General features: G+C 41.5%; 2 protein-coding genes and 1 long non-coding RNA gene across 3 annotated transcripts; 1 reads left to right on the top strand and 2 right to left on the bottom strand.

Annotated features, from left to right (window-relative positions):
- The first annotated feature begins 1,097 nt into the window (after positions 1-1,097).
- Positions 1,098-21,047, top strand: cilp2 (cartilage intermediate layer protein 2). The gene is made up of 10 exons (XM_032525067.1): positions 1,098-1,396; positions 9,581-9,658; positions 10,336-10,605; positions 10,838-11,020; positions 11,550-11,705; positions 11,801-12,118; positions 12,588-12,696; positions 13,533-13,690; positions 15,335-17,752; positions 17,838-21,047. Exons 1-9 carry the CDS (start codon positions 1,333-1,335, stop codon positions 17,740-17,742), a joined length of 3,744 nt encoding a protein of 1,247 aa, XP_032380958.1. The 5' UTR covers positions 1,098-1,332; the 3' UTR covers positions 17,743-17,752; positions 17,838-21,047.
- On the bottom strand, positions 20,883-26,216 carry LOC116695036 (uncharacterized). The gene is made up of 3 exons (XR_004333335.1): positions 26,206-26,216; positions 21,883-21,886; positions 20,883-21,125 (listed from the first exon to the last, which is right to left on the bottom strand). It is a non-coding gene; the product is annotated as an uncharacterized LOC116695036 (long non-coding RNA).
- Positions 21,278-24,952, bottom strand: si:ch211-212d10.2 (Rieske domain-containing protein). The gene is made up of 3 exons (XM_032525069.1): positions 24,541-24,952; positions 24,025-24,140; positions 21,278-23,248 (listed from the first exon to the last, which is right to left on the bottom strand). The coding sequence occupies exons 1-3, from the start codon at positions 24,806-24,808 to the stop codon at positions 23,114-23,116; spliced, it is 519 nt and encodes a 172-aa protein (XP_032380960.1). The 5' UTR covers positions 24,809-24,952; the 3' UTR covers positions 21,278-23,113.
- Positions 26,217-27,057: the final 841 nt, after the last annotated feature.

Below are 27,057 nucleotides of genomic sequence, written 5' to 3'. Positions count from 1 at the left end.
ACTGTATGTGAACATCTTTCTCAAGAAATGCCTTTATTTTGAAAAGAAAAATTCTTTCAAACACCTTTTTCCCATTTTGACCTGAGAGGGATTTGTAAGAGAATGTATGTAACATTTTTTAATTTCCATGGCTATGCATTGTATATTTAAACATATTTTTTACAAGCGTTGTTGCTAAATTGCAAAAGTTGACATAATGCAAAGGAGCCCCGAGTACATTGCACCTCATAAGCACCTCTTGTGTCTGCGTTCTGAGGAGTTTTTCCTGAATGGCATGCCATATGACGCCACTTCCACTTTTTGGCAGTGCATCGCCCTGCAATCAGCGACTGTTAAAAAGTTACAAAACTGAACCAGAAGTTGAACCAGAGGAAGAGCAGCATCTGGCACTGTCCTGTATCTGCTGGAGAGACAGATAAAAAAGACAGATGGGAGGTAAGGGGCAATGAATGACAATGACACGGTATTTTACGGAAAAAGATGGGAAGGGACCGCTTGCCTTATTTAACAAAGTTGTCAAAAAAATCATACATTTCCCATATTTTGAATGTTAAAAAAAGCCCACAGCAAATAAAACATAATACAAAATAAAGCTTCCAAAGATATAAAACTATACCAAAGCTATAAAGCTATCCAAAATAAAGCTATCCAAAAGCTTCTCCCTATATTTTCACAGATGCACGCACACACCTGCTCTATAGATAAAGACACTGGAGCACAAAGGGGATTACAAATAAAAGAAATAGGAAAATATTGTTGCAAAAAAAGTTATTATATAAACTTATGAGCTCTTTCTTGGACAAACAGGAAACACCTTATTTCCAGTAACAACACACACACACACACACACACACACCACAACACACACACACACACACACACACACACACACACACACACACACACACACAACCACACACACACCCACACACACACACCCCACACACCACACCTCTCTATTTCTATGAGTGTCTCCTTCTTTCTCTCTCTCTCTCTACCCCCACCTTACCCTCACCTTTTTTGGAAGATGATATGGGGGACCCAGATGTTACATTTCAGTGGCCAATGGTGAGCAGAGAGGGGCTGGATTGGTGTGCACTCCCGATGCCCCTTCTTTTAAAAACGCCTGAGCTCCGGTCTCCAACTCAGCAACTAAACTCACATGAGAAAAGAGCAGCGGCTCTGCTCTGCTCCACCAGCAGCATCTCCACTCACACCTGACAAACTGAAGTCTCAGCTCTATCTGAAAATTAGCACTTTTTTTCTTAAATGAATGTTATAGAGGATCTGAGAAAAATACAAGAAATCATCTGTAACTGAAGGTGTGGTATCATGTTGGAATTAAATAAGGTGGCACTCCTGCTGTCTGTCCTGGCTTCAGTGGCTCTGGGCCAAGGTAAGTGAAAAATTCAACTGTTACTATTGCTATTTAAAAAAAAAAATGGATGCCAGAACAACACATGCACAGCAAAAGTATTGTTAATTTAGAGATCCAGCAAAAATGTTTTTTTCATCTCCCTTCTCATCCTTTGTATTAATTACATACTGTAAGATCAGAGGGCCAGTGTATGACTGCTCACACATGCAGAATATGCACAACAACTACCTTAACTGTAGAGTTTTCTAAGTTGACTGCATTTCCTTGAGGATGTCAGAGCAGGAGGACTCTGGTGGTGAGCTCATGTGATAAGAGTGTGTGTCTGTGTGTTTGTGTGTTATTTTTTAGACCGCCTGAGTAGTTCTTAATCTCTAGTTGTTAAGTAAGCAGCAGATTTCCCCAGCCGACTAATCAACAACATGTGGTGATAGAAGAGCAGGAGGTCCCCTTATAAGTTCAATTATAAAAAAAAGCTGTGTTGATGACAGTAAGAATGCTGCTGGGGACTAAAGGTTCTGGCAGCGCACATTTTGTATTCATAATGACAAACTGCAGCACAGTAGCCACCACTATCAGCGAGCACAAGGCTTCTCACAAAGAACCAATTCAAACTTACATTCCCCCCCAATTTAATTCACTGTTTAACTGTGGTGAACTGTAGGCCGTACTATTATGATTTGCGCTCTTCTCACTGTTGGTACGGGTAATTAATTAATAATGTAATCATTGGCAAACTATCAAAGAACATTATCAATGTCAATAAAGTTATGAATATGTGTATTCATAACTTTACCAAATTGACAAACAATCAAAATGGGGCACCCCTCGGGACTCAGGGACCAATAACTGAACTGTGAAACAGTCTCTCCATTTAAAGGGGCGCTATGCAGTTTTGGTTCTTTGTTGTTTTCACGATTTTTGCTTGCAGGTTTCTCTATAGAGCCCCCCCTACAGCTTCTTTGTTTACTTGTGTCTGACCCCTCCCTCGGTCAGTCGGGCGCTTCCTCTTTCTCTTTCTTTCTGTTCCTACGACAATGCTCTCCGAATTTTCTGCTTCTTTTTTTGCCGGCTCAGCCATGACGATAGTGTGAAAAGCTCCATCGCTACCTTGTTAGCCGGTCCCTGAATGGGCGTATGTGATCAGTGCCGTGAAGCCATTCGGTACATCGCGAGACCTGATATCACGCGATACTTTGTGACGCTGAGGTCATAGGCTCGCCGGCCAAAAGTTGCAAGCGCGGTTTTTCCGCTCACAGGCGCTAGGGGGGAGCGAGACGACCACCATTTAACCCGAAAAAGTCATATAACTATTCCAATTACCCCTGAAGCTGTTAAGGTTAATTAAGCTAAAAAAAAAAAAAAAACTAAGTCCCCCTTTAAAATACAGATCTTAACTAATTTCATTAATTTATCTGGTATCTTAGAAAAGGAACAAAAGAAGGCTGATCTTTGAGCACCAACTGTTATTACCATAGATACACAAATAATAAATAAACTGCACTTTAAAATGTAATAATTTATTTAACACCCCCTTTTTTAAACGCTCCCTCCTTCCTGAATGGTAGCAGCGGCAGCACTTTTTCTAAAGCTGTCACTTTCTGTTTAGATGACAGCTGTTCCCCATTAACTTTATTTCTTTTTTTTAAAGAATATTGAGCTGGCAGTTAATAAAAAGCAAACGAGAGTGAATACACCTTAATAGTCTCCATATCTTGTCAAACTTGGAGGCCTCAGCGTCGTAAATGTCTTGCAGAGGCTTTGTGCTATATACTGATGACAACGTCTTAAAGACTTTGAGGAGGAAAGATGGAGTAAATGCGTAAATAGTGATTCAGACGGTCTCTGTGTGTGTTACAGCTGCGATGGAAACGCCGGCCTTTAAATGGATTGTAACATTTTACACTCTGTGCCACGCTCCTTAAGCGGTACATCCACATCTTGCAGTAAGGTGTTGCATTTTGTCCTCACTTCACCCTCAAACGTCGTGCCAGCAGTCCCTTAAGACAAAAACGCAGTCACCTTGGAAACAGGAAGCAATGATCACAAACCAAGCGACCCACTTTCCCACCTGCCCAGTTTGTGCTCGGCTAAATGAGAAAATGGAATAAAAGGGAGAATAAGGGGCGCAGGTAAAATGATTTTACCGTCCTCTTTTCCCCGGTCAAATTGGCCGGCATGTCACTCTTTCCTTTTTCCTTTTTGATGGTCTCCGCCCCCCCTCGCTGCATTCAGTCCAACACTAAAGCAATGTCTCCATCCGTCCATTAGCTTTTCATCTGTTCTTTCTAATCTGTCTCTCTCAGGAATTTCTTCACAAATACTTTCCCCACCTTTCTCCCCTCTGTCTCTCTCTCTCTCCATCACACTGCCTCTCTCCACCTATTTTTCTCTCTGCCCTACTTTGTCCAACGCTCTCGCCTTGTTCTCTGTCACTCTCTCCAAACACTTCTTACGTTTATAGATTTACGAGCCGTTTTCCTATTTAGAGTCGGCAACTGTTGCTGAATGCCAGCTTTAAAAAAAAAATACTGTAATGTGCTCTCTTTAACCACAGGATTTACAATCTTCTCTTCTTCTCTTGTTGCATTAGCACCAGGCAACGCTAGTTGGTGTATGTGAGCAGCAGCTGGAGGGCCGTTGTGGAGCTAGTTCTCCAGATGCTGACCACTGTCTGCTCCAAACACAGAGCCGTCTGGCCAGCTGACTTTAATGACGGAGACAGGGATTACAATGGATCAAAGGAGAAGGCACAAATTCCCATTAATGACAAGCTCCAAGCCATTTCACATCTTTCTTCTTTTCTTCTATTTATGTGTACCAGCGTGTGTGGGTGTCCCAAGATATTATTTATTGCAGGACTAATCAGCTGCTCTCAATTGAGCTATTTCCAGCTCCTGGCTCTGTACCTGTGCACAGGTGCAGAGGTTCATACAAGGACTAACACATATTTTTGACGCGGAAATAAGTCAACATGGCCCGATTGTGTTTTTAATAACGTCAGGGATGAAATGCTTGAAAGCACAAAGCCTTTGTTATAACTTTGTAAATCCTTAAATCATGTGTTTGATTTACATCATTAGTTAATGTCAGGGACAGAATTACTGACTTTAATGAGTGACAGATGTTTTCAGAATCAGATTTGGATTTTTTTAAGAGAGAGACATATGCAGAGAGACAAAGCAGACTCCACTGCAACCACACACACCTCAGCAAAGAAGCTAGCCCAACACATAAACAGCTTCCATATGGCATGGCAAACAGATCATCACATACGCAGGACCACACACACACACACACACACACACACACACACGCACACACACACACACACACACACACACACACACACACACACACAGTGAATTCATGCGTGAAATACCGCTGTTTTAGACTTCATCAACAAATACTGCACAACCTCGTTCTCTCTGCGAGCTTTACTTTGTCCAATAGGTTACATAACGTGGAGAGGAGGGAGGGATGGCTCTCTCACGTCTTCTCCCTCTTGTAAGGATCTGGAATATTATAAACAGGACCCAGAATTTCTATTTAAGCCCTGTCTCTCTGCCAACGTACATCTGGCACAACCATACCGCTCTAATCTGACTGAGACCATTCTTGGTGCAACTTCATAAAGTCCTGTACCCCCCCCCCCCCCCCACCCTTCCTCTCTTCAGCAGATTTTTATTATTGGATTCTGGCGACGGCAGAAAACTCCCACTCACAAAGTGAAGCAGAGAGAGTCCTTTGCAAAGGCACTGGTTATTATTAATAGAGGGTTTGCCTTTGTGTAGCTTGGCCTATAAGTGCGTCATTTCAGAACAAACCTGTTTGATTAAATTGTTATGTACAAAAATAGTCCACTAAAATAAGATTTGCAGTTGTCACCACAGACTTAAAGAGGGGAGAGAAGACAATAAATGCAGTGTGGGATACAAAGTAATCCAGTAGCTATGTTTCAGACATGTCTGTCATTCAGGTGCTTGCCATGGCTATATGGGGAACAGGTCTCCTCTAGTATATTGGTGGCACTAAAGTGTGTCCTTGTCCAAGGTTTATGGGGGTCTTGGTGAGGCGGCTGAGGATTATAGTAACCGTCACATGGCAGGGTTCATGTCATGGGTGAAACTGCTAGAGAAACGTTATACAGCTATGTGTGAATTCATGACATGGGCTGTGAAAAGTCAAAATTGTAAAGAGAATTTTATGGGCAAAGCACCAAACCAAGCCAGCAAAGGTGAGACCATCCTCCAAAGAACAGCATTAGACGTTTCAGTGAGGTTCAAGTGACAAAGACCTCTAGCGACCATAGAAATTCTGACGAGCACAACGGAGGAAGCCATGTGATGTTCTAAATAAAGACCACACAGGGAGGAGGAGGTCAGCGTGGATGGATTGGTTAACCGAACATCGGACATTAACACAGGAGACCCATGTTCACTTCCATTTTTTAACAACATTGTTTGGACCACTGATCGTTCCATAATCTTAACCATGTGTTTATATTGTGTTCATGAAGAAGAAGGACGCCCAACCTGACTCATTTTCCAACAAGTCCTCCAAATTATGAGCCAAGACATGTTGACCTTCTAGGATGACACATCAGCGTGTTTTCTGATCTGATGGTTTGGTTAGGTTTAGGAAGAAAAACAACTTATGTTATGTCTAAGGAAAGACCATGGTTTGGTTAAAATAATGACTTTGTTAACATTAGGGGAGCCTCGTCGTCGTTGTTTCAATAATATCATGTGGTTAAGGATAAAGCTGTGGTAGGCTAGGGCACTTTATTTTTGACGTTGTTGGGCAAAATCTCCATATTGATCTTTCAGCATATTAATTCAAGTGATCTGAGAGAAAACTAGACTACGCATCTCCTTTTGACTCCGTTTCCAGGCTTTAGATAATGTAGCCCTGAAGGAACACTTTGGTCAATCAATAGTCTGGCTATCACCAGACCAAGCCAAGCTCAATAGATTTGAGATCGAGCGTTGGTCTGGGGAGTCTGCTCTGTATTTTCTCTGCACAAGAGGCGGGACCAACGGGCATGGTTCAAATGACTCTGTACGCAATTGGATAGTCCTTCAATCAACGGCATCAATAGGTTTACTGCGGTGGCCGCTATGTTAAATGTAAACAAGAAGCTGCTTGGTCACTTCTCTATCGTCATCGTGTTAAACCCACCAATAGCTCGGCAGGTAGATAAGCCAGTTTGTGATTGGTTCGCGCAACATTGTGAACTGAAGAAGGAGAATTAAACATACAGGTTTCCAGATCGAGCTGCGAGGGCAACAGAGTGGGCGGGGTTAACCCAGTCTAGCCAATCACAGGTTAAACAGCAGTTGCCAGTGTTTTATTGACCTGTTCATCTGCCCCAATCTCCTCCCTATGCATCTCTCACATAGACTGTAAAAAAGATCTACACTGAAGTGAAGCCAAGGTCTGCACAGTGGTAGCAGTAACATCAGAGTAATAAAAACTACCTAAAATGACAGAAACCATCTTTGGGAAAAATTACTTAAAGTGTACTTAGATGGTTTTAGTTTGGCCCATATCCCATCCACTAACATGGAGGGGGAGAGGCTTATACTGCAGCCAGTCACCAGGGGGCGATCCAGATGTTTCTGCTTCACTTTGAAAAAAGCTGATCTCTAACAACACCACCTTACTTCCTCTTTTGCACTCGTCACTCCTACAGCAACTAGAAGGCTCTGTCACTCATTTTGGGCCTGTTGCTCAAATTATAGAGGGCAGACACTTATTTAAACCCAAACCACGTTTCCCGAAACCTAACCAAACCTTTACCAGAGACATGGTCACATCATAAAACAACAGTGATTTCAACAGTGAAAAAACGTCATCCTGCCAATAGGGGGGTCGGATCAGAAAACGCTTCTACGAGTCGTTCCAAAGGGCATGAACAACATGTTTTGTGGAGGACTTGTTGGATCTATTACATTGCATTGCAAGTAAAAAAAAAGGGTTGTGTGTTAGCAAAGCACAAAACTAAACCCACACAGAGCACATAAATAAGGACAAAGAAGATATACTGCACCAGCGAGCCCTTTAAGAAGGAGCTAAAGAGGAAATCATAAGTTCTAACCTTTCTCCCTTTGGCTTGAAAAACTTGCTTCTTGATGAGGTAAATTCTCTCACATACCAGCCGTATTATGCAGCGCCCCAATAAAACCTCCCGGCTTTTAAAATTCATACAGTGTTAACATGCCACTCAAAAGCAAAATAAGCTCTGTAATTCCGCCACAGGAACTTGGCCAGTTCATTCCGGCCATAACTGAGGTCACTACTCCAACATTTGCCTTTTGTTAAAGCTAATATGGGTTTCCTCTGTTAACTTTCTAAAACCATCACCTCATAAAACACAATCGTTTGCTGTTTTGTTTTTATTGTAAACCCACACACACACCACACACACCACACACACACACACACACACACACAACACACACCATCACACACAGCGACAGACACGACAACACACACAGCATCTCACACAATGGTGTGTGAATCCTTGTTTGGTGTGAGCAAGGATGTATTAGCAAGAGGAGGAAAGTTATTTTTTTCTTACAAATGGATAATTGGATGCACTTTAGAGTGGTGAGGGTAATTAATTAGCCACATAGGGGTTGGTTGTTTGTGCCCCTTTACCACATGCTTCTGTAAGAAAAGTTTTAAAAAGTTTGTGTTTGAGTAAACTTTAGAGCCTGCTGATTGCAAACACACAGCAGAGATGCTCTGTCCAGTGGCAGAAAATCTGCTTCTTTTTCTTAAAATGTAATCAGGACAGACACGGAATTCAGGAGACTAAAGGAGAAGGGTGGAAAAACTATTTGATTTACTAAACTAAACCTGCACGCAGAGCCACATCTGCCCAGCAGATCAGTGTGAAAGCGTTTGCTTCTGTTTGTCCAGCTATTCCAGTGTATCAGACGTAAAACTATCAATGGTTTTTAAAGCTATGGCATAAAAACACTAACAATCATGAGGGTCAGATGACTGTCTGTGTTACGCTAAAACTTATGAAACTTATGTAATACATTTTTTGGACATTGGATCTTTGTTCGGTTGAGCTGCTCTCCTTCTTTCCTAAATCTATCAAAAGGGTTGAAAAGAAATGTGCTGGCATGACAATTAAGACAAAGACTTGAAGTGAGCCGTTAAAACCTGTCGTGACCAGGATCAATACTGGCCTCTGTGCTCCTAAACTCAGCACTGTCTCTACAAAAGTGCTTGCACATATCATACACACACTCACGCACGCACGCACCCACACACACTGAGCATGACAGTTTTTTTCCCCACAGCCCAAGTGAAACCTGGAAGATGAAATGTCAAGCAAACAACTGACGTTTTTCAAAATTTTAAAAAAAGAATATGTTCCGTAGGAAAAATCAATCATTAAACTTCAAAGCATGAGTGAAAACGTGTCATGATGCATGTCTCATAATTCAAAGAGCCAAATGTGCAATGAATACCAGGTTGAACATGTTTCTCTTTCTAACAAGGCGACATTTACCTTCGCCTGATCCTCGCTGTGGTGCTGTTGTGTGTTCAAGCACGTACATGAAAGATGAAGTAAGAATGACTCAGTATGCGGTTTGTGTGTGCAGGGTATGTGTAATAATATATCTTTAAGATCAAAAAAGAAATCAGCAACAAAATGCTGCATAAAAGTATGTGTGTGTGTGTGTGTGTGTGTGTGTGTGTGTGTGTGTGTGTGAGGTGATGATCAAGTGAACAGATGAATGCATACACTGATTTGTCACAGCTGGAGCTTGATTAGCAGCCTACAGCGGCTGCCTGTTGATGGATCAAGAATGGAAGGGATGACTGGAGGAGGACAAGAAGACTGGGGTGGGGGGAAATAAGAAAAGATGGATGGAGAAGATGTTCCACAGTTTGGATGAAGAAGTAAAAAATTGAGGGCAGAGGGATGGCGGGTAATTAGAAAAGCCTTCATGCCGTGGAGGAATAGCAAAACGTGCTTGGCTTTTGTGAGCGTGTGTGTGCACATGATCATGTGTGTGTGCATACAAATGTTGGGCTCTGCCTTATGCTACCTTCATGTTACGTATATTAGTTCAACTACATGTAGGAAATGCCTACATTTAGAAAGGCCATAACCTGTAGGATTCAATAGCATAATATGCATATTTCTTCATATCCAGATGTTTTTCTTCCTGTCTGCAGGACTTGTGAGGACCAGGAGCCAGACAGACAGGAGCAGTAGAGTGGCCTTCAACGCATTCACTGACACACAGACAACAGGTACTGAATCCATCAGCGGTGATATTAAGAGCTGGGTGTATGACAAAATATGAGAGTAGAAGGGGAGGCGCTGTGAGATGAAAGAGACACGTGCATACTGGAGCTCACAAAATAGAAAATAGGAACTTGGTAATTGTAGTTTGAGCCATTGATTTGTCCCACTTATCAAGAGGGTCGGAGTTGGAGCAGAGGTTTTGATGACATAAAATCCTTTTTTTATTTGAAGAACAGAGCAGCAGCCTTGCTGCGTTTAGATTGTTGTCCTATCATTACTTTGTGAAGGAAATAAACAATCAGCTGGTTGCTAATGCATTGTTTTGTGTTGGTTTCTTCATAAATCTTCTAAAGAAAATGCTCATGTTTCAGAACATGCAGCAGACTAAAACACTAGACAATTTGCCTCATCAGGGAAGCCAGGGGGCTTGGAAAGAAACTTGACAATGCAAAGCTCCCTGGGGTGCATGAAGTCAGTTTCAAATGGTGGTAGCAGACCTCTTAAAGTTTGTAATCCAACCCGTTTCCTCCTTCTTGCTTTTTCTTGGTTCTGACCCATATCTTCCATCCATGTAAGACCAGCTCCAACCCCCTCCCCTCTTTTATTTCTAGATCCTGAGATTGTTTTTTCTCTCTTCTATTCTTTTGATTTTCATCCATGTCTCCCCTCCACGTGCCTCCAGGCGTGACAGAGTGGACGTCATGGTTCAACATCGACCATCCTGGAGGGAATGGAGACTACGAGCGCCTGGAGGCGATCCGATTCTATTACAGGGAGAGGGTCTGTGCTCGGCCCACGGCCATGGAGGCTCGCACCACAGACTGGGTTGCAGCAGCAGACACCGGGGAAGTGGTCCACTCCAGTCTGGAGAAGGGCTTCTGGTGCATCAACAGGGAACAGCCCCAGGGCCGCATCTGCTCCAACTACCATGTCCGCTTTCAGTGTCCCCCAGGTAGCTCTGACGGCAGCAGCTAAGGCTTGTGCAAGCTCTCACTTGGCAGATACAGTATGAACATTCAGCCATGCATGCATGTAATCACTGGCTCAAGGGAGGAATCACCCATTATGAATGCTCTTAAATAATGTTAAATAATGTGTTTGTTACTTCCTGTTCCTGATTTTACTTGCCAACAGCAGCACATATTGCCAGCTTTCACACTCTTTTCTTCAATGTGTGTGTTTAGTGCAGAGTTACTGGACTGACTGGAGCGAGTGGGGTCCCTGTTCAACCACGGCTTGTGATGACGTAGGCATCCAGGTCCGCCAGAGGAAATGTGTGAACACCCAGCCCATGCCTCTCCTGTTGGTGCCGGCGTGCCAGGGGCACCATTCAGAAAGAAGAGAGTGCTCTAACCCTCCATGTACAGGTGAGAATCCCAAGATTTACTAGACCCTACTTTGCCAGTACCTTAAGTTACACATTGTGAGATGGGAAATAACAAGCTCTGTATTTGAGCTGCTAACCTCTGACCTCCATTGGGAAAGTTTAATTAGGAAGATGAATAAAATACCATACTGCTTTATCCAGCTATGTTTAACAAACCTTGTGTAATGCCTTTGTGCTATTTTCTGCTAGAGTTCCAGGCACCACCCTCTGGAGAAGAACTTTGTAAACATTAGTTCAAGTGTTCTTGATTGAGCTACTTGTAATCAGCAATCTTTCAATTGCAGCTATTTATTCAGCTTAGGCCCACAATACTGCATAATTGCACCATTTAATAACTAGTAATTATGACATGGGGTGCCTATGCACAAGAGAGTTAACTCTCATTAGACCACTCTGTATGCCGTTTGAATAACAGAATTAATGAAAAGATTGATCACAAATTGAACACAAAATACTTGTATGGATTAAATTTCCAAACTCACATCAACCCTGTGTCTTTGTGTGATCAGCCAAGTGGAGTCCGTGGGGTCGGTGGGGGGCGTGTTCAGCGACCTGTGGCGGGGGCCGCCGGATAAGGAGGAGGACCTGTGCGAGGACCTCAGTGACAGTTCAGTGCACTGGACGGCCTGTTGAGATGCAGAAGTGTGGGAAGATTCCATGTCCAGGTGTGCTGAGTCTACACTGTGAAAGTTGTAATGTCTTGCTTTGTATTGGTGCCTTTGTCCGTCTGTGCTCACATCTCTTTGTCGTTGTTACACAGCCAAATGTAAGCTTGTGTGCACTGAGGGCCGCCCCAGTGAGGACTGCAGCCGGTGTACATGTGACGACCACGTGCTGCGCGGAGAAGTCCACAGTGTGACTGGTGTCCCTGTGGCAGCAGCCTTGGTGTCCCTGGACAGCCAGCCCAAGGTGATCCGTGCCCGAACAGATGCCAAAGGTCAGTTCAGGCTCTTTGGAATATGCTCCTCCAGCTCGACTTCAATCTCCATCAGGAAGGAGAAGTTTTCCCCGATCACCGTCTCCACCACCAGTAACACCACAGGGTTGTCATGGGTACGGGCTGTCCTCAAATCAGCTGGTAAGTGCTAATAAAAACAGATTAAGAATTAAAAAAGCATATAATTTTTATTGATGTCTGTTGCTTCAATCAAAAAGTTTGTGGTATAATTTTGTACTAATTGAAGATATTGTGGGCTACGTGTTTTTCTTTGTCAAGTAAGTTTCCTTATTTTCATTATTATCATTCCACAGGGCCAGTAAATCCTTCAATCATATTCTCGGACTGTAGAAAACAGGAAATTGACAAAGCTACAACATAAAAAGACTTCACATTGTCTGGAGCACTTACTTGCTTGGTTGCATGGAGACCAAATAAATATATGCCTGTGTCACTTTTGAAAAAGTAATCCCCTCAAACAATAATTTTTCATAAGCACAGGGACCAATGTGAGAAAAAACGTTTGACTGAGTTTTATGAGGTCTCCAAACTGCAGCACCATAAACAACAGTAAGAGGAAAGTTTTGTTTGCTCTTTCTGCTTTCCACAGAAAAGCCGTACATTGTGAAACACCCAGAAGACAAAATGCGTTATGAAGGAGGACGGGTGATGTTTTGCTGCAAGGCAACGGGATCACCAACACCTGACAAATACTACTGGTGAGAGGAATAGGGCTGGTACATTATTAAGCACAGCAACAGCTAGCAACAGTGTGTGATTACTTTGACATATTTGGAAATTTATATTTGGAGGTCCCTAAAAAAATCCAGTCCAAGAAGCATTAATCAGTTACTTGTAACATGTTTTGGTCTTTAACTGGCCGTGATAAAAATGTCTATGCAGCAGCTGAATACTCCCTTATGTTCGCCAGTTAGTGGCTTTATGCCATCTGCTGTCTGTTGATGTGCAGTAAGCATACAGTTGTGGAAAACATCTGCCTGCTGCAGCTGAAGAACTGATGAGAACATTGAGACTGAATCAAGACAGCATTAGTATAAATCGTATAAAATGAGTTTGTTGGGAAAAAACTGTATGTTTTTCTAATGTAACTGTATGTATTTCCAATGTATTTATTTTCTAGCCCTCCTTCCCTTTCCCTAAGTGACTATGCCACTCGTCAGGCCGCCATTATAAATAGGAACCTGTTCTTACTGTAATGACTTGCCTGTAAAAATAAAGGTGAAATAAAACAATTAAGCTAATAGATGCTAAATAGATCTGAGGTGAAGAATCGGGTGTATTGCTCCATGTATAAATCACTATAAGAAGCCCATTTCACATTACACAGTTATTTGGTCCATTGTTCAGCTCTAAAGATCTAATCAGATTTTTTTCAATAAATTACATATTTATAGATTGAAATGATACCATCGTGATTTTGTATACATTTTTAAACATATTATACATTTTAGTATATTGTTGTATACATCTACCAACAAATAACTAACGTAAAAGTAAAAAAATGAAAGTCTTACTTCTCTAACTATTTTTCAAGGTTCCACAATGGCACTCTGCTGGACAGGAAAGTGTACAAGTATGAGGAGGACCTTGTACTGTGGGACCTGAAGCCGGAGCAGTCTGGGCAGTACTACTGCAAGACAAGCAGCTCTGCAGGCAGCATCAAGTCCTCTCCAGCCCTTCTCACAGTGATCGGTGTGTACAGTATACTGTAGTCTTGGTTCTCTTCCTGAAAATCTGTTGGGGAGAAAAATGTGTAATTTGGTGTAAGTTTGTTCAAAGTCAAAAAGACACAAAAAATCCCTTCTAGTCATCGGCACAGTGATGTCATGTGAACTGTAATTCATCATCATCAGCCTGGAGAGAAAATAATTTTCTATGAGGATAGCGGCACACAGGGATTACAGCTCAGGATGGCTGCTATCCCGGTGCGTTTGACATGACGTGTTTAGTCAATGTTCTACACAGTAAAACCACTGACAAAAAGCAAACAACCACAATATATTTTACTGGATAAAGAGCAGCTGCTTCGGAGCTTGAATACACACTTTAAGAGGAATGTCAGCGCTAAGCTCCAACCGAGTCATCCATGATCCATGTCCATGCACAAAGAGGATTCAAACAAAACCACAGTGTCCTACAACTGAGGGAGGGAAACAAGTCAGTCAATAGACTCTCTGTCATTGGGAAAAAAACATTACAGGCAAAGTAAATAAAATAAAATCAACAGGGCACGCACAATCTGGCAGTGCTTGTAGCAGTACATTTTTATTATGTTGACATTGGTTGAAGCTACAGCTTCCTACGCTGCTTTATTGTGTGAAATGGCTCTAGACACTGTAAAACCTCAAATCCAATTTCTCCAGAACACCCGGTGTTAAAGTGAAATCCAAGATTGTCAATATTTTTTTTTTCTATTTTCTCAGAGTCAGACAAGTACGCGTTTTCACATCCCTGTGGGAAAGCTACACATTGCTTATAGAGAAACAGCTAAATGAACAAGGTTTTCATGGAAGAGTGCTAATGTAATCTATCCCATACCAAAGACAAATCCCTTTACTCACAAAGTCATAATGGCAGAAGAGGCTGTATGCGTGCAGGACAACACCTGCGCCTCAGAGCTTGATAAAAAAAAAAACCTACTCTTACGCCTCAAAGGAAACTCAAAGCCCTGTTGGTAAAGCCATCAGTAGTACCGTTATGGTTTTTCGTACACATCATGCAGCTCCATGTGTCTGCAATTATCAGCTTACTTGAGCGATTGGGAGCTTAACAAGGATGCTTGACTATAAGCTCAACCATGATTTCATGCACATTGATTATTCTGCCAATGTCTGGGCAAACAATAATTCTTTTTTTCCAACTCCCATCTGGATGGTTGGTAGATGAATGTTCTCCTCAACCTAATGTCTAATTACTCTTTCATGCACATTTGACCGTCCAACTTGGCCACTCACTTGTACTTTCGTGCCATGCAGACATTGCGTGTGTGCATGAATAAATTATGTGCAACCATGTGTGAAAAAAGAATGGCAGAAATAATTCCTTTAAAATACTCAATTCGCAAGTTCCAATTTATTCACTATACGCCTTCCCATTTCACTCATGCAGTCATCTACAATTATCTAGTAACCCACAATTTTTTAATTAAAATCTAACAGATTTGACACACTTTCAAGATCTTTGAGAAAGTAGAACTTCCGCAATTACATCTTCCACATGGCAAGCCTTTATTATGCTTTGCACTGAGAAAAAGCTTTTCGTATTTTATGCATGTCATGGCAATTTTTGTGGTGTTACGTTTTACCAGCCTAATAAAATGTATTATCTAATTCACAGCAAAAGGAAAGACAGCGTGCAATTCAAACCCTGAAACGCACCTCATCAGACTCCCGATGGACTGTGTTCAACCTGGGACAGACTCCATGCACTACAATGCTGGTCGCTGCCCTCACAACAAATGTGCTGGCTCTTTAGACTTTGATATGCGCTGCAGTGATGATTCTAGCTTCTGCTGCGGGGTCCAAAATATGGAGAGTCGAATTATTGACTGTGGGAGCTACAGCCTCCCTATCCGGGCTGTGACACAGTGTAGCTGTCAGAAGTGTTTGCAGCCCACTGTGCTGGTTCGTGGCAGAGTGGTCACAGCTGACAATGATGAGCCTCTGCGTTTTGGGCATATCTACATTGGTAAAGAGAGGGTGGGCACCACTGGATACCAAGGAGGATTCACATTGCACATTACTCCTGATACACAGAGATTAGTGGTCAATTTTGTTGACCCTACTGAGAAATGTATTGACACTCCTAAAGTGTTCATTCTTGATAAGAAAGGTGGGTCCATTTACCATGATGTGAAGGTAATGAGAAAGCAGGCAGCAATTGATATCAATGCAGGAGAGTCCAACTCTATTAACCTAGGGGATATTAAAGGAGAAGACCCCATTGGTCACTTGGTTATTCCTCCCAACTCCTTCCATAAGGACAATGGTGAAATATATGAGGGAACTGTGAAAGCCAGCGTCACATTCATTGACCCAAGAAATATCACCACAGCGGCTGCCGCCCCTGGCGATCTCAACTTTGTAGATGATGAGGGTGACATGCTCCCTTTGAGGACCTATGGCATGTTCTCTGTGGACTTCAGAGATGAGACCAACAAAGAGGTACTTGGAGCTGGAGCTGTTCAAGTATTTCTCGACACACAACACGTTAAAATGCAAGAGCACATTCCCAAAATGAAACTGTGGTCTTTAAACACAGACACAGGAGTCTGGGAAGAAGAGAGTAACTTCTCCTACACCACAACTACTGGTGGTCATGGGCGGAGCAAGCGAGAGGACCGCACATTCCTCATAGGCAACATGGAGATCAGAGAGCGAAGGCTCTTTAATTTAGATGTGCCTGAAAACAGACGGTGCTACGTCAAAGTCCGAGCCTACATGAGTGACAAGTTCCTACCTAGTGAACAACTGGAGGGTGTTGTGATCAGCTTGATAAACTTGGAACCCAAACCTGGATTTTCCTCTAATCCTCGGGCATGGGGCCGTTTTGACAGTGTCATAACTGGATCCAACGGAGCCTGTTTACCAGCTTTCTGTGATGCCCAAATGCCTGATGCCTACACAGCCTATGTCACAGCAATGATAGGTGGGGAAGAACTGGAGGCAGCTCCATCCGCCCCCAAGATGAATCCAAACATCATTGGAGTGTCTCAGCCATATTTGGATAAAATAAACTACCAGCGCTCAGACCACGACGATCCAGCTTTAAAGAAAACAGCCTTCAAAATCAACTTGGCAAAGCCAAACCAAAATAATTTTGATGAGACCAATGGGCCAATATATCCTTATCAGAGTTTAATAGGTTGTGAAAATGCCCCTATTGATGCCAATCATTTCAGATTCTTCAGAGTAGAAAAGGACAAATACGAATACAATGTTGTCCCCTTTGAGGAGAATGATTTGACAACCTGGACAGGAGACTACCTCTCCTGGTGGCCAAACCCCCAAGAGTTCAGAGCGTGTTATATTAAGGTCAAGATCCAAGGACAGAAGGAAGTCATGGTCAGGTCAAGGAATCTGGGAGGAACACACCGGGAAACGAAAGGCAAACTTTACGGCATAAGAGACATTCGCAGCACCCGTGACATGCGAGAGGCCAACGCTTCAGCAGCCTGTTTAGAGTTTAAATGCAGCGGCATGTTGTTTGATCAAGCTGAGGTGGACAGATCCATCATATCAGTCCTTCCACAGGCGAACTGCCGCAGAACTGGCACCAACAGCCTCCTACAAGAGTATCTCATCAAACATCCACCAGTTGCTCAAAATAATGAGTCCCATGGATTCACCATGCTAGCCCCTGTTGATCCTTTGGGACACAACTATGGCATCTACACAGTCACAGACCAGAACCCCAGGGTGGCCAAGGAGATTGCTATAGGCCGCTGTTTTGATGGCACCTCTGATGGTTTCTCCAGGGAGATGAAGTCAGACTCTGGAGTGGCGCTGACCTTCAGTTGTCCAGAGAGGAAAATTAACAGAGAAAGCCTATTCCAACGCCTGCAGACCAACCCCAGTCAGACTTTGTCTCAGATGGCGAGGAACATGAGGGAGTCGGAGGGTCTGCAAGGATTATCATCCCAGATTGTGGCCTATCCTTCAGAGCAGCAGGGCAGGACCCAGAGTCGCAGAGTCAGCTCTACAACAAGGAGGAGAGCGTCCATGCGCACACAGCAACGTCAATAGATGTTCCAAGGTGGGAAGGTTTAGATAATTTGAGGTGTCTTCCCATTGACAGTAATATCAGATAGATTTAAATGTTCTTTCCTTTTCATTTCTAGGTCTTCTGTCAAGACTGATAGGATGTCATCAAATCGAGGGAGTAAAAATCACCTGTCTGTTGAAGAGTATTAAGTCCTTCTTGACTATGGAAACCACAAAACCAAAGCAGGCAGCAAATTAAAAGATATACATTTCCTATATACTTACTTGAAGGGTTTGGTATATTAATTTCTTCCTTCCCTCCTGAAAGACATGCATCATTTGACTTTATGGAAGGCAGTGACTGGCATTTACTTAATTAGCTTCGGTGTAATTTTATGTATAAATAGACTAAATTGACGTTTCAGAATGAAACTTTTATAGTTTTAATTTGTGGCGTTCCAATTTTTTTATGCTGACGTCTCTCAACGCTGGAGTTGAAACCAAACATTCACAACTTTAAATACTACGCCTGGCCCCAAACACCTCATAATTCACTGTTGCTTTCCACTGAGCTTCTCTTCAAGATCAGAAAGAAACCAACTTGAGGTCCTTGTTGTCTGCAGCGGACACTGAGTCATTTTCTACAACCTAGGAAACTCTCTCTACCAAGGGGAGGCAAAAATGACACATGCAGAGGGGCCGAGGCATGCCACCCAGAGAACAGAGGATGTTTTCAGTCATGCTTCCTAATGTTTTACATTACCAACTTTGATCAAGCCAAACGTCCTTTCACACCAACTTAGAATGTACAAGACCAAGGACCTCCGCCAAGACAATCATGGATCTCACTAGTGGCAGGCAGTCTAAAATAACGATTGATTGAGAGCTACGACACAATTTCCCTTTGTCCTCTGCACATTCCAAATCAGCATCACCATAGAAAAAGATTCCCAAATATATTACTTTCTCATAAACATTTACAAAGACCCAATCAGGGTCTAAATAGTTTTTTTGTTTTTACATTTTTGTTACACCATTGTATCTTGAAGTGCAATAACTATATCATTTAACTTAAGTGTTCTTAAAGATCAGCATGTAACAAACTATTACAGTACATACAAAGTGCTGCTGGTGAATGACGCAACAACTCCTTTAGTATGAGTGGCAGATTAAGGTGTTTGTACGAGATCCTACACATTCTTCAATTCTCTAAACTGAGTACCTATTAACATTTTCAAACTTTGGTGCTAGACTCAGTTGATTTTAAAATGTGTACACCATAGTAATCTTTTCAATTTCAGAAAGCCATCTTGTTAAATGGAAGTCAAACTCTCAGCGGAGCCTTCTCTTCATTAACAAAACACACTTAATTATTCTTACTCGTGAGAGTGATAATTAAAAAGTGACACATTAATGAATTTACTTGCAATGCTTGCATAAATCTTGTCATTGTAACACTATAAGTACATTTAAAGTATACATTGTGATGCTGTAGGTATTGAGACAGAATATTAGACTTAAATAACAGATATTATGCTATTTTAATTGGGGTTGGAGATAACAGGAACTTCCCTCGGTGATTAAAGAGCCAAGCTTGTTTATCTGCAAAATAGGCAGACCCATGGGAAAAGCTCTTCAAGCTGAACTTATCCAAAGCCATATACCGTAAGGGGGCCGTGGTCCATGGAGAAACCAGGAGAGGCTTACAAGACAATATATGACTGCTGTTAATTACAAAATAAATTACATATTCTCTTGAGAGCTATTAAAACAGTTTGACCCTGGCTTTCACAAACAGCCAAACAAGATAATGTACGGGATACACAGGATGAAGTAATCAACAACTGGGCCCAAGAAGAATATGGCAAAACATATTAACAATTAAAATGGCACCCAGCCTTCAGTACAAGTAACTCCATTTGAGCCAGATTACATTCTTATTCCTAATGTGCAACATATTGATTGTTTAATATGTAGTACAAGGTGCCAATGTGAAGTTGTACTTAAAAATGAAAACCATATATTGTAACCCAACACTTGCACTTGGCCCCACATTGAAAAACAATGTGTTTTCATTGTGTACTATATGAGCAGCACACTCAGAAACAGAGTAATATATTGTAACAATACGTGGCACCACTCTAACCACAGGCCGGTTGGCATTCCACGACTCAGTTTAGATTGGCCGATGAAAATAAACATCTCCCTACAGCAGACGCAGCATCCACCCCGTATAAAAGAACATGATTGAATCCAGGTGTGGGAAGAGATAAGTCCTGTACAAATACAATGGTTGTGTAAGGTCAGCTGAGGAGGCCCAACAGCTGTCGAGCAACTGGAGGAAATGTAAAACCAAAGACATCAAGAGAAATAACAGCGAGATTATCTAGTGAGGGATTTAATTTTGGGGTAACTGTTTGGTAAAGGGAACAAAGGAAGGGGAAATATTAGTGGTCTTTGGCCTTACAGTCCATCACTTTGAAATTGGTTGCACATGGAAGAATGCAGGTTTTTTTGAGGAGAATGCTTTGACAGGAGAATTGGCTTATTCATGAGGAGAAGTTATCAGAGGAGTTTGAATGACAAGGTAACAATAATAGGCTGAGTGAGCCATTATGCAGGGCTTTGCATGGGAAAGAGAGCTGGAAACATTTACTTCAAAAGAAGATTAAAGAACCTCTGCAATGTTTGGTTTAGTGACTTACTGTAAGAAAAACTTTCCAAAGTCTTTAGAATAAAATAAAGTGAGTTTAAGATGGAATGGAAGATACAGATAAAACACATTGCATGGAAATAAAATGCATATCTCATTGAATCTCAGTGGGAATGGCAGTAGAAGTAGCAATTGTTGTCTTTTACAGGGAGTCATTTAATGTTGATGTCACAAGTATGGCTTAATGGAGCTTTGTGTATTTTTGCTTTACACATTTAAAGGAATAGTTCCACATTTTGGGAAATAAGCTTGTTGCTTTGTTGCCAAGAGTTAGACGAGGAGATCGACAGTACTCTCATTTCTGTTCATTAAACATGAGGTTACAGTCAGCAGCCTGTTAGCTAAGCTTAGCATAAAGACTGGAAACAGAGGTTAACAGCTAGCCATGGTCTCCTAGAATCAACGATGGTAGCATGGAGAAAAAAAGAAAGCTTGTCATTTCCATGCTTTAACTAGAAAAAACTTTTAATCAACCAGAAAACACCAAGACTTTTTTAGTCACACGTTCATCCATTTTCCCTCATGAAAATCACTCATTGCAGCTGATTTCAAGGAGATCATAATTTATTATTGACCCTTTCCACCACTTTCTGGAGTTTGCGAAGAGAGTTATATATTTGCCAATGTGCTCTAGTAAAAAAAAATTCATGAATGAACACCTGATAATACTCTGCAAACGCTTAACTATTGCATGGTGATGCCAATCTCGTTTCTTTGTTTTTTTATGTGTAAATTGTGTATTGTATGAAATCTACTATTATTGTAAGAACAAGAAACTGTAAATAAATGACTTTGTGTAAACATTTGATTCATACTATTTCCTGAGTTGTATTCTATGTTTTGAGGACCCACTGAAAAATCACATAGTGCTTCTAAAATACAATAATTTATTTTGGGAATTAAACAGTACAGATAAAATGTTTGGCTTTGCAAAGGTCACATCAATAATTATAGTTGAACATACTAAACACTAGCTGCTTACAGTACAAATGGTAGTGTTAAATAAGTAATGTGCAAAAAGTTACAGTGTGTGCAGTCTGCAGACCTATTTGACAGATACATATTTCACATACTAAGAAACAAAATGCATTAAAATCAGCAGTGCATATGAAATGACTTTAAGGAAAGAAACAGCAGCGGGATGCCGAAAATGATGGTTTTCTCAGTGAGGCTCAGTGAGAATAAAAATGTAAGAAACCATTCCTGTCCTGTGCAGAATCTTGAACAGTGTTTACTCTCACTTTTCTACTGACACAAAATAGCTGCATCTCCGTTGTGCATGCCCATTACCCTCCAGGTGATGAGTTATAATGCAATAGAGTAAAACCTCACATTTTTCTCCAATGGAATAATAAAGTAGCACAGCAGGGAGGAAAATGAGTGTCGGGCCTCACTGTCACTGACACCTTCATGACTGGGCTCTGTGCCTCTGCCAGAAAATGGAGCTGACAGAAAATATAGTGAGTGACTTCTCTCACCACCGAGTAACAAAGAAAACACTCGCATCAGTGTGCGCATACACACACATATGAAGCTAAGAAAACACATTTTTCTTGAGTCAATGGTGTATTTCAGGTTGTGAACCTCTCTCCGGCGCCTTACTAACCATTTCTTTTGAGTCCCATTGCGTCAGTAAAACTGTCTGTGCAATGGCCAGGGACGGAGAGAAATGCTGATGGAGACGTCTTTACACCGGGACTGCCACCAATCGTAATTGCAGTGCCCTTCATGTGTGTTCTACTTGCTGGAACTATATTTGGGTTAAAAAACTGTCCAGAAATACAAATTCTGAAAGGGAGTTTCTGTTGCGTGACATCACTGGAATAAATGTCTAAATTTATCCAAAGACCACAACTCAGCAAGTGTGACTGCTCGTCTGAGAGTTTAAGAGTTGGAGGCTTCAGGTAACGCTTGTTGGAGACATGGAAGAGGATTATTGGTAATGATGACTATGAGGCCGTTTAATTAGATATTAGTTTCTGAAAACGAAATTATCATTACATTTCTGCAATCACATGATTTTACAAATGTTTCCACTGAGTGGAATCTTGCCAAAAACACTGTACCACAACTGGTAATAAGAATGTACATGTTTTGTAAAATAAATCAAGATGATAATCTTTGTTTTTTGCACATCTGTACTATTCATTTAGTTCCTGTTGTCTATTTGAACTGCATTTGTAGAACATCTAACTAATTGTTTCTTTCTGCATGTGAATGTATCCTATCACTGCAATTATTGTTTTATTTCTGTAAATTATCATTTTGTATAGTACATTTGAGATAACATTACTTGCTTGCTAGTGCATAAAGTGCAACAAGACTAGCAACAGATTGAGAAGTACAGGACAGTTTTGAAAGTGCAGATCCACTTTGGTAGTGCCTTTCAACTAAACTAAATATGTACTGGCTTGTACCGTATATTAGTAACATTTTGTGTTTTCATGTTTCATACTGTCAGGTGTGGTATTGAGGGCAGCGGTGAGCTTGAGATGAGTCTCTACCTGGAATGGCAGCAAGAAAAACTCTGAAGTTATTTCATGATGTCATGTCCTCTTCAGACAATCCTCTCCATAGCACCCTGAGTTCAGAGCAATCAAAGAAGAAAGGGTCTGTGAAAATGATAGATAAGGCTAAGGAATGCTTCAGATGGCTTGGGTTTGTGGAACAAGTCTTAAAAATAGACCTCTAACAGCGGCATCACGAAGGGCTGGAAGGTGAGGCTGTTGCGCGGAGGCTTTTCTTCTGATCTGCAGGAAAAGGCTCCAAGGAAAGACGACTGGCGTGTTTCACGTACACATTGCCATCCTCCTGCTTGACTTCATACACTTGTTGCTGTAAAAATCAAAACAAAAAATACGAAACGACATAAGAGCTGGAAGAAACACACCATCATGTGCTACAGAGGAACTCACACGGGTACAAGTAAGCTTACATATGTATTTAATGTCACTATTGACAAGTTAGACATGCAGCTAACTGTCCTGTGAAAACTCTCAGAACATTAGAATATTTCTTTTCATATTTTTTTTACTGCTTGATAGTTGACATCGCAGTGATGAACCAAAGGAACAACAGCTTATACAAATGATTAATGGAAAAAAGACAAGATGTTTATGGAATATGAAACTCTTGTTTGGACTGTTCATTGCATGCTAACACAAGGAGAAAAACATGTTTTACAAAACAAAAGGGGAACGTAATCTTAACTCATGAGCTTTGATTTCTTATGCCGTGTCAATCAGTGTTCAGTTTTTAAAATGTCTTATGTATGTATACCCTGTACAGCATCCTTGAGTGCAGAGAAAGGCGCCTTTAAATAAAATGTACTGCTATTATTATTATTATCTAATAGAAGTGGATGATTTGTCTACATTTCACTGCAAATGTTCAGGTCGACAAGTGAAGATGGGGATACAATGACGTTTTCATATAATTTTATTTTATTATTTAGAGGTTTGACACACATAGCCATGTGCACTAAGCACTAATGATATATTGGGATGTTTGAGGTCATATTATTTTAAGTTTTAGTTTAATTTAAGTTTTAATACTAATGTATTTGTATACTGAGACATATAGGGAGATAAGGACACATTTTTATCACTGACCTGTAAGGAGGTCCCTGACTTCCCCGTTCTGAGGTCAAAGTTATAGTCATGCCAGGGACAGAAGACCTGCAGGACTCCATCAGCCTCCTCAATGTCCCCCTCACACAGAGGACCACCTGGGAGACACAGGAAATTGTCATCACAATTTCTTCCTCTCAAAACAAATGACTGTTGCGGTCTTTCTTGAAGGAAAATGTGATTGTGAGGCTTGCATAACATATGGCGTGGAACTGATAAGAGATGTAAAGTCTATGGCAGCAGGGGGCTGTCATATAGAGCTTTCATTAGGCTAACAGCTGAGGGATAAATGGGCTAAATATATCCTTATACTTTGTTGTAGGTTGCATAGCTTACAGTTAAAGACTAACCCACAGAAGTATTTAGTAGCTACAACAGCCTACATTCTCCATATTAGGCTACGGTGAACACGTTCATTAAAACGGGATGCATTGTGGATTATTTTGCCTTTAAAGAAAGCTAAATGATTAAGATAAGCGGTTGGTATTGTGGCTTTACCGGAATGTGAACAGCGAGCATCCATGGCAAAAAACTCCCCCTTCACGTAGAAGAGGCAGACATCAGAGTCGTAGCCGAGGGAGGAGTACATTAGACGGCAGCGCTTCTTGGAGAGCCCCGCTGCCGGGCCTATGAGTCGCCAGGAAACGCCTTCCGTGTTTCCCTCTTCATCTCCGGAGCCAGAAGCCATAAGGAACGTAGAAATTACTGGTTTTCTAAGTTGAGCTACTACAGCGCAGCTTTTTTTTTTCCGTCGGTGCAAATGCATTTGGCAGTTCCCTCGGTGAAAAAATTCCAAATTATCCAGCAGGCCTAGTGGTGCGACGGTGTGCGGGACTGAGCTGCCTTCATCCGGGCAGCAGCCTGCCGGCGAGCCGTCACTCAGAGGCGCGCTGTGCGCTTTAGCGTGTATGCTACATGCAAATTCACAATGAATAAGCAGCACAGATATTCCTCACAAACCCACTGATGTGTTATGCTATTGGCTTATCATTTTCACATATAATCTACAGCTGCTCTAAAATAACCGAGGCAGCCCGTACAAGCTTGCTAAAAACGGGCCTTTCATGTTAGCACAGAACTTAATGTGGGGACTGCTGTCCATTATAAATGCCTGCTTAAATATGAGTAGACCCAGACATACCTTTCCTGTTCTTTGAGTAGGGTCAGTCTGTGACACTGTTTCGTGTTCAAACAATTTAACTCTGCAACTATACCAATTATCTAGGCTTTCTTGGTTGACCTATTGGGTTTATTGAGAACACTTTAATACACAGAGTATTGGAATTGTTCCCAAAGAGTGTGGTAAATGTGGAACATTACTTTTTATGTACTGTGCAAAACCTAAAAGCCATTTTTTGATTATCAGTTATAAAGCCTGCTATTGTTCTTTCATGGCAGACTCCATGTGTAGCCTACTGTGCTCCAGACAGAGATTTGGCTGATTTCTTGAGGTTGAGTTTTCCACAGTGCAGGTTCTTAACATTATAACTAATAGTTTGGGAGCTCTGTGTCTCTGCCAGTGTTTAGTGTGTTGAGCTTGCAACTTGCAACTCGCTGCAAAAAACATCCATATCAGTCAGCAGTACCTTATCAAATAAAAGTTGATATAACAGATAAAATGTATTCATAGAAAGATAAGTCTTAAAACAGGATCTCCAACTTCAATCAGCTTAACCTTAAAGTGACCTTTTATATTTGTGAATAAGATGGCCATCTGTCTTAGATCAAAAAAGATTAATGACTCATAATTACCACCAGCGTATAAAACTGACCTTTCCAGTAGCATTGAATTTGATTGTTTTGACACCTACAAATTTGTCCAATTGGCAAAAAACAAAAACACACAAATGATGATCTGTATTTCCTCAACTTTGATTCACTTTGTCTCCATTGCTTTATTGTGCCAGTAACAATCCTGCTGGCAGTTTAGTCCAGAATGTGAGTTACTGTCTAGACTGGAGTGATGCATAACAGAAGCCACTTGTTCTGATTCCTGACTTTGAGAAACCGTCTCATGTAAGGTTGAGCGCAGAGGAGAGCTGTGAAAACGTGTCATGGGCAGGCAGAACGAATGTGTACTGCGTCTTGTCAGACGTTGGATCTCATCTAGAGTAAATGTGAAGTAAAATCACTGAAGAATAAGGTGAGCCAGTGTAAAGAAACCTGAGCTAAGTGACTGGATTCTCCAACATGTTGTGCTCTAGGCTAACAGCCTAAGCAGATTGACAGGTTTTCATCATTATAACTCAATCTACATTCATCTCCTCCTGGGACCTTTAAAGCCGTATGTAGATATATTATGTGTGAATGCTGAAGCTACACTGTGTGCTGCAATGTTCGAAAAATAATTACCCCTTGGTAGAGAAAACATGATTAAGTGCCCTGCACAGTGCCCTTCCAGTCTAGAAAACGCAATGCCGAGCCATTTAGGCGGCCCTACATGCCAAAAAACTGCATGCAGCTGGTGCTCCTGCCCCTCAGACAGACTGAGCATACCACTATTACCAACAGGTTTGATTAACATCTACATATTATGAACTAGCATGCCATATAACAGTATAACAGTATTGTAAAAATCTTTATATGTTTTTGTGCAAACATTTCGCAATTATAGCATTTCTGTGAAAACACACGGAATAAAACCCAAATAACCAGCAGCAGCAAAACACAGCTGGGAATATTTGGGCATGCTGATTAGCACAGCTACAGTAGACTTGAATCATGCAGCCCCACTCATACAGCAGGGTTTGGAAAATCACCAAAGGTGTTTATTTTCAATAACGCAGCCAAGTATTACCAATTAGAGGGTGGGGTCCTGAGGTTAGGAAATGGTCCCTAAGGGATTTCAGCCAAAAAGCTGTACAGTGAAGTGGACAGTCTGCAGGTTTGAGGTGGCACTGACAAACTGACAGACATTACCAACAGCTCTGCTGCTTGGCATGCTGGTAGGTGAGAAAACTACCAGGCACACGCTGCTGTTCAAATTAAATGAGCTCCAAATGATTTCAGTTTTTA

This window comes from Etheostoma spectabile, chromosome 9 (genome assembly GCF_008692095.1).
Source record: "Etheostoma spectabile isolate EspeVRDwgs_2016 chromosome 9, UIUC_Espe_1.0, whole genome shotgun sequence".
NCBI classification, from domain to species: Eukaryota; Metazoa; Chordata; class Actinopteri; order Perciformes; family Percidae; genus Etheostoma; species Etheostoma spectabile.
Note: the sequence above shows the minus strand (reverse complement) of the source record. Positions and strands in the feature narration are given on the sequence as shown.

Bases quoted from the DNA above. Each gene is read 5' to 3' on its own strand.
- cilp2 (XM_032525067.1), top strand. From the start codon at position 1,333: ATGTTGGAATTAAATAAGGTGGCACTCCTGCTGTCTGTCCTGGCTTCA. The intron at 12,119-12,587 runs GTAAGTGCTAAT...TGCTTTCCACAG, and splicing joins GGCTGTCCTCAAATCAGCTG to AAAAGCCGTACATTGTGAAA. The intron at 13,691-15,334 runs GTGTGTACAGTA...TCTAATTCACAG, and splicing joins AGCCCTTCTCACAGTGATCG to CAAAAGGAAAGACAGCGTGC.
- si:ch211-212d10.2 (XM_032525069.1), bottom strand. From the start codon at position 24,808: ATGCATTTGCACCGACGGAAAAAAAAAAGCTGCGCTGTAGTAGCTCAA. The intron at 24,141-24,540 runs GTAAAGCCACAA...TGTGTCTCCCAG, and splicing joins TGCTCGCTGTTCACATTCCG to GTGGTCCTCTGTGTGAGGGG. The intron at 23,249-24,024 runs GTCAGTGATAAA...TGATTTTTACAG, and splicing joins AGTCAGGGACCTCCTTACAG to CAACAAGTGTATGAAGTCAA.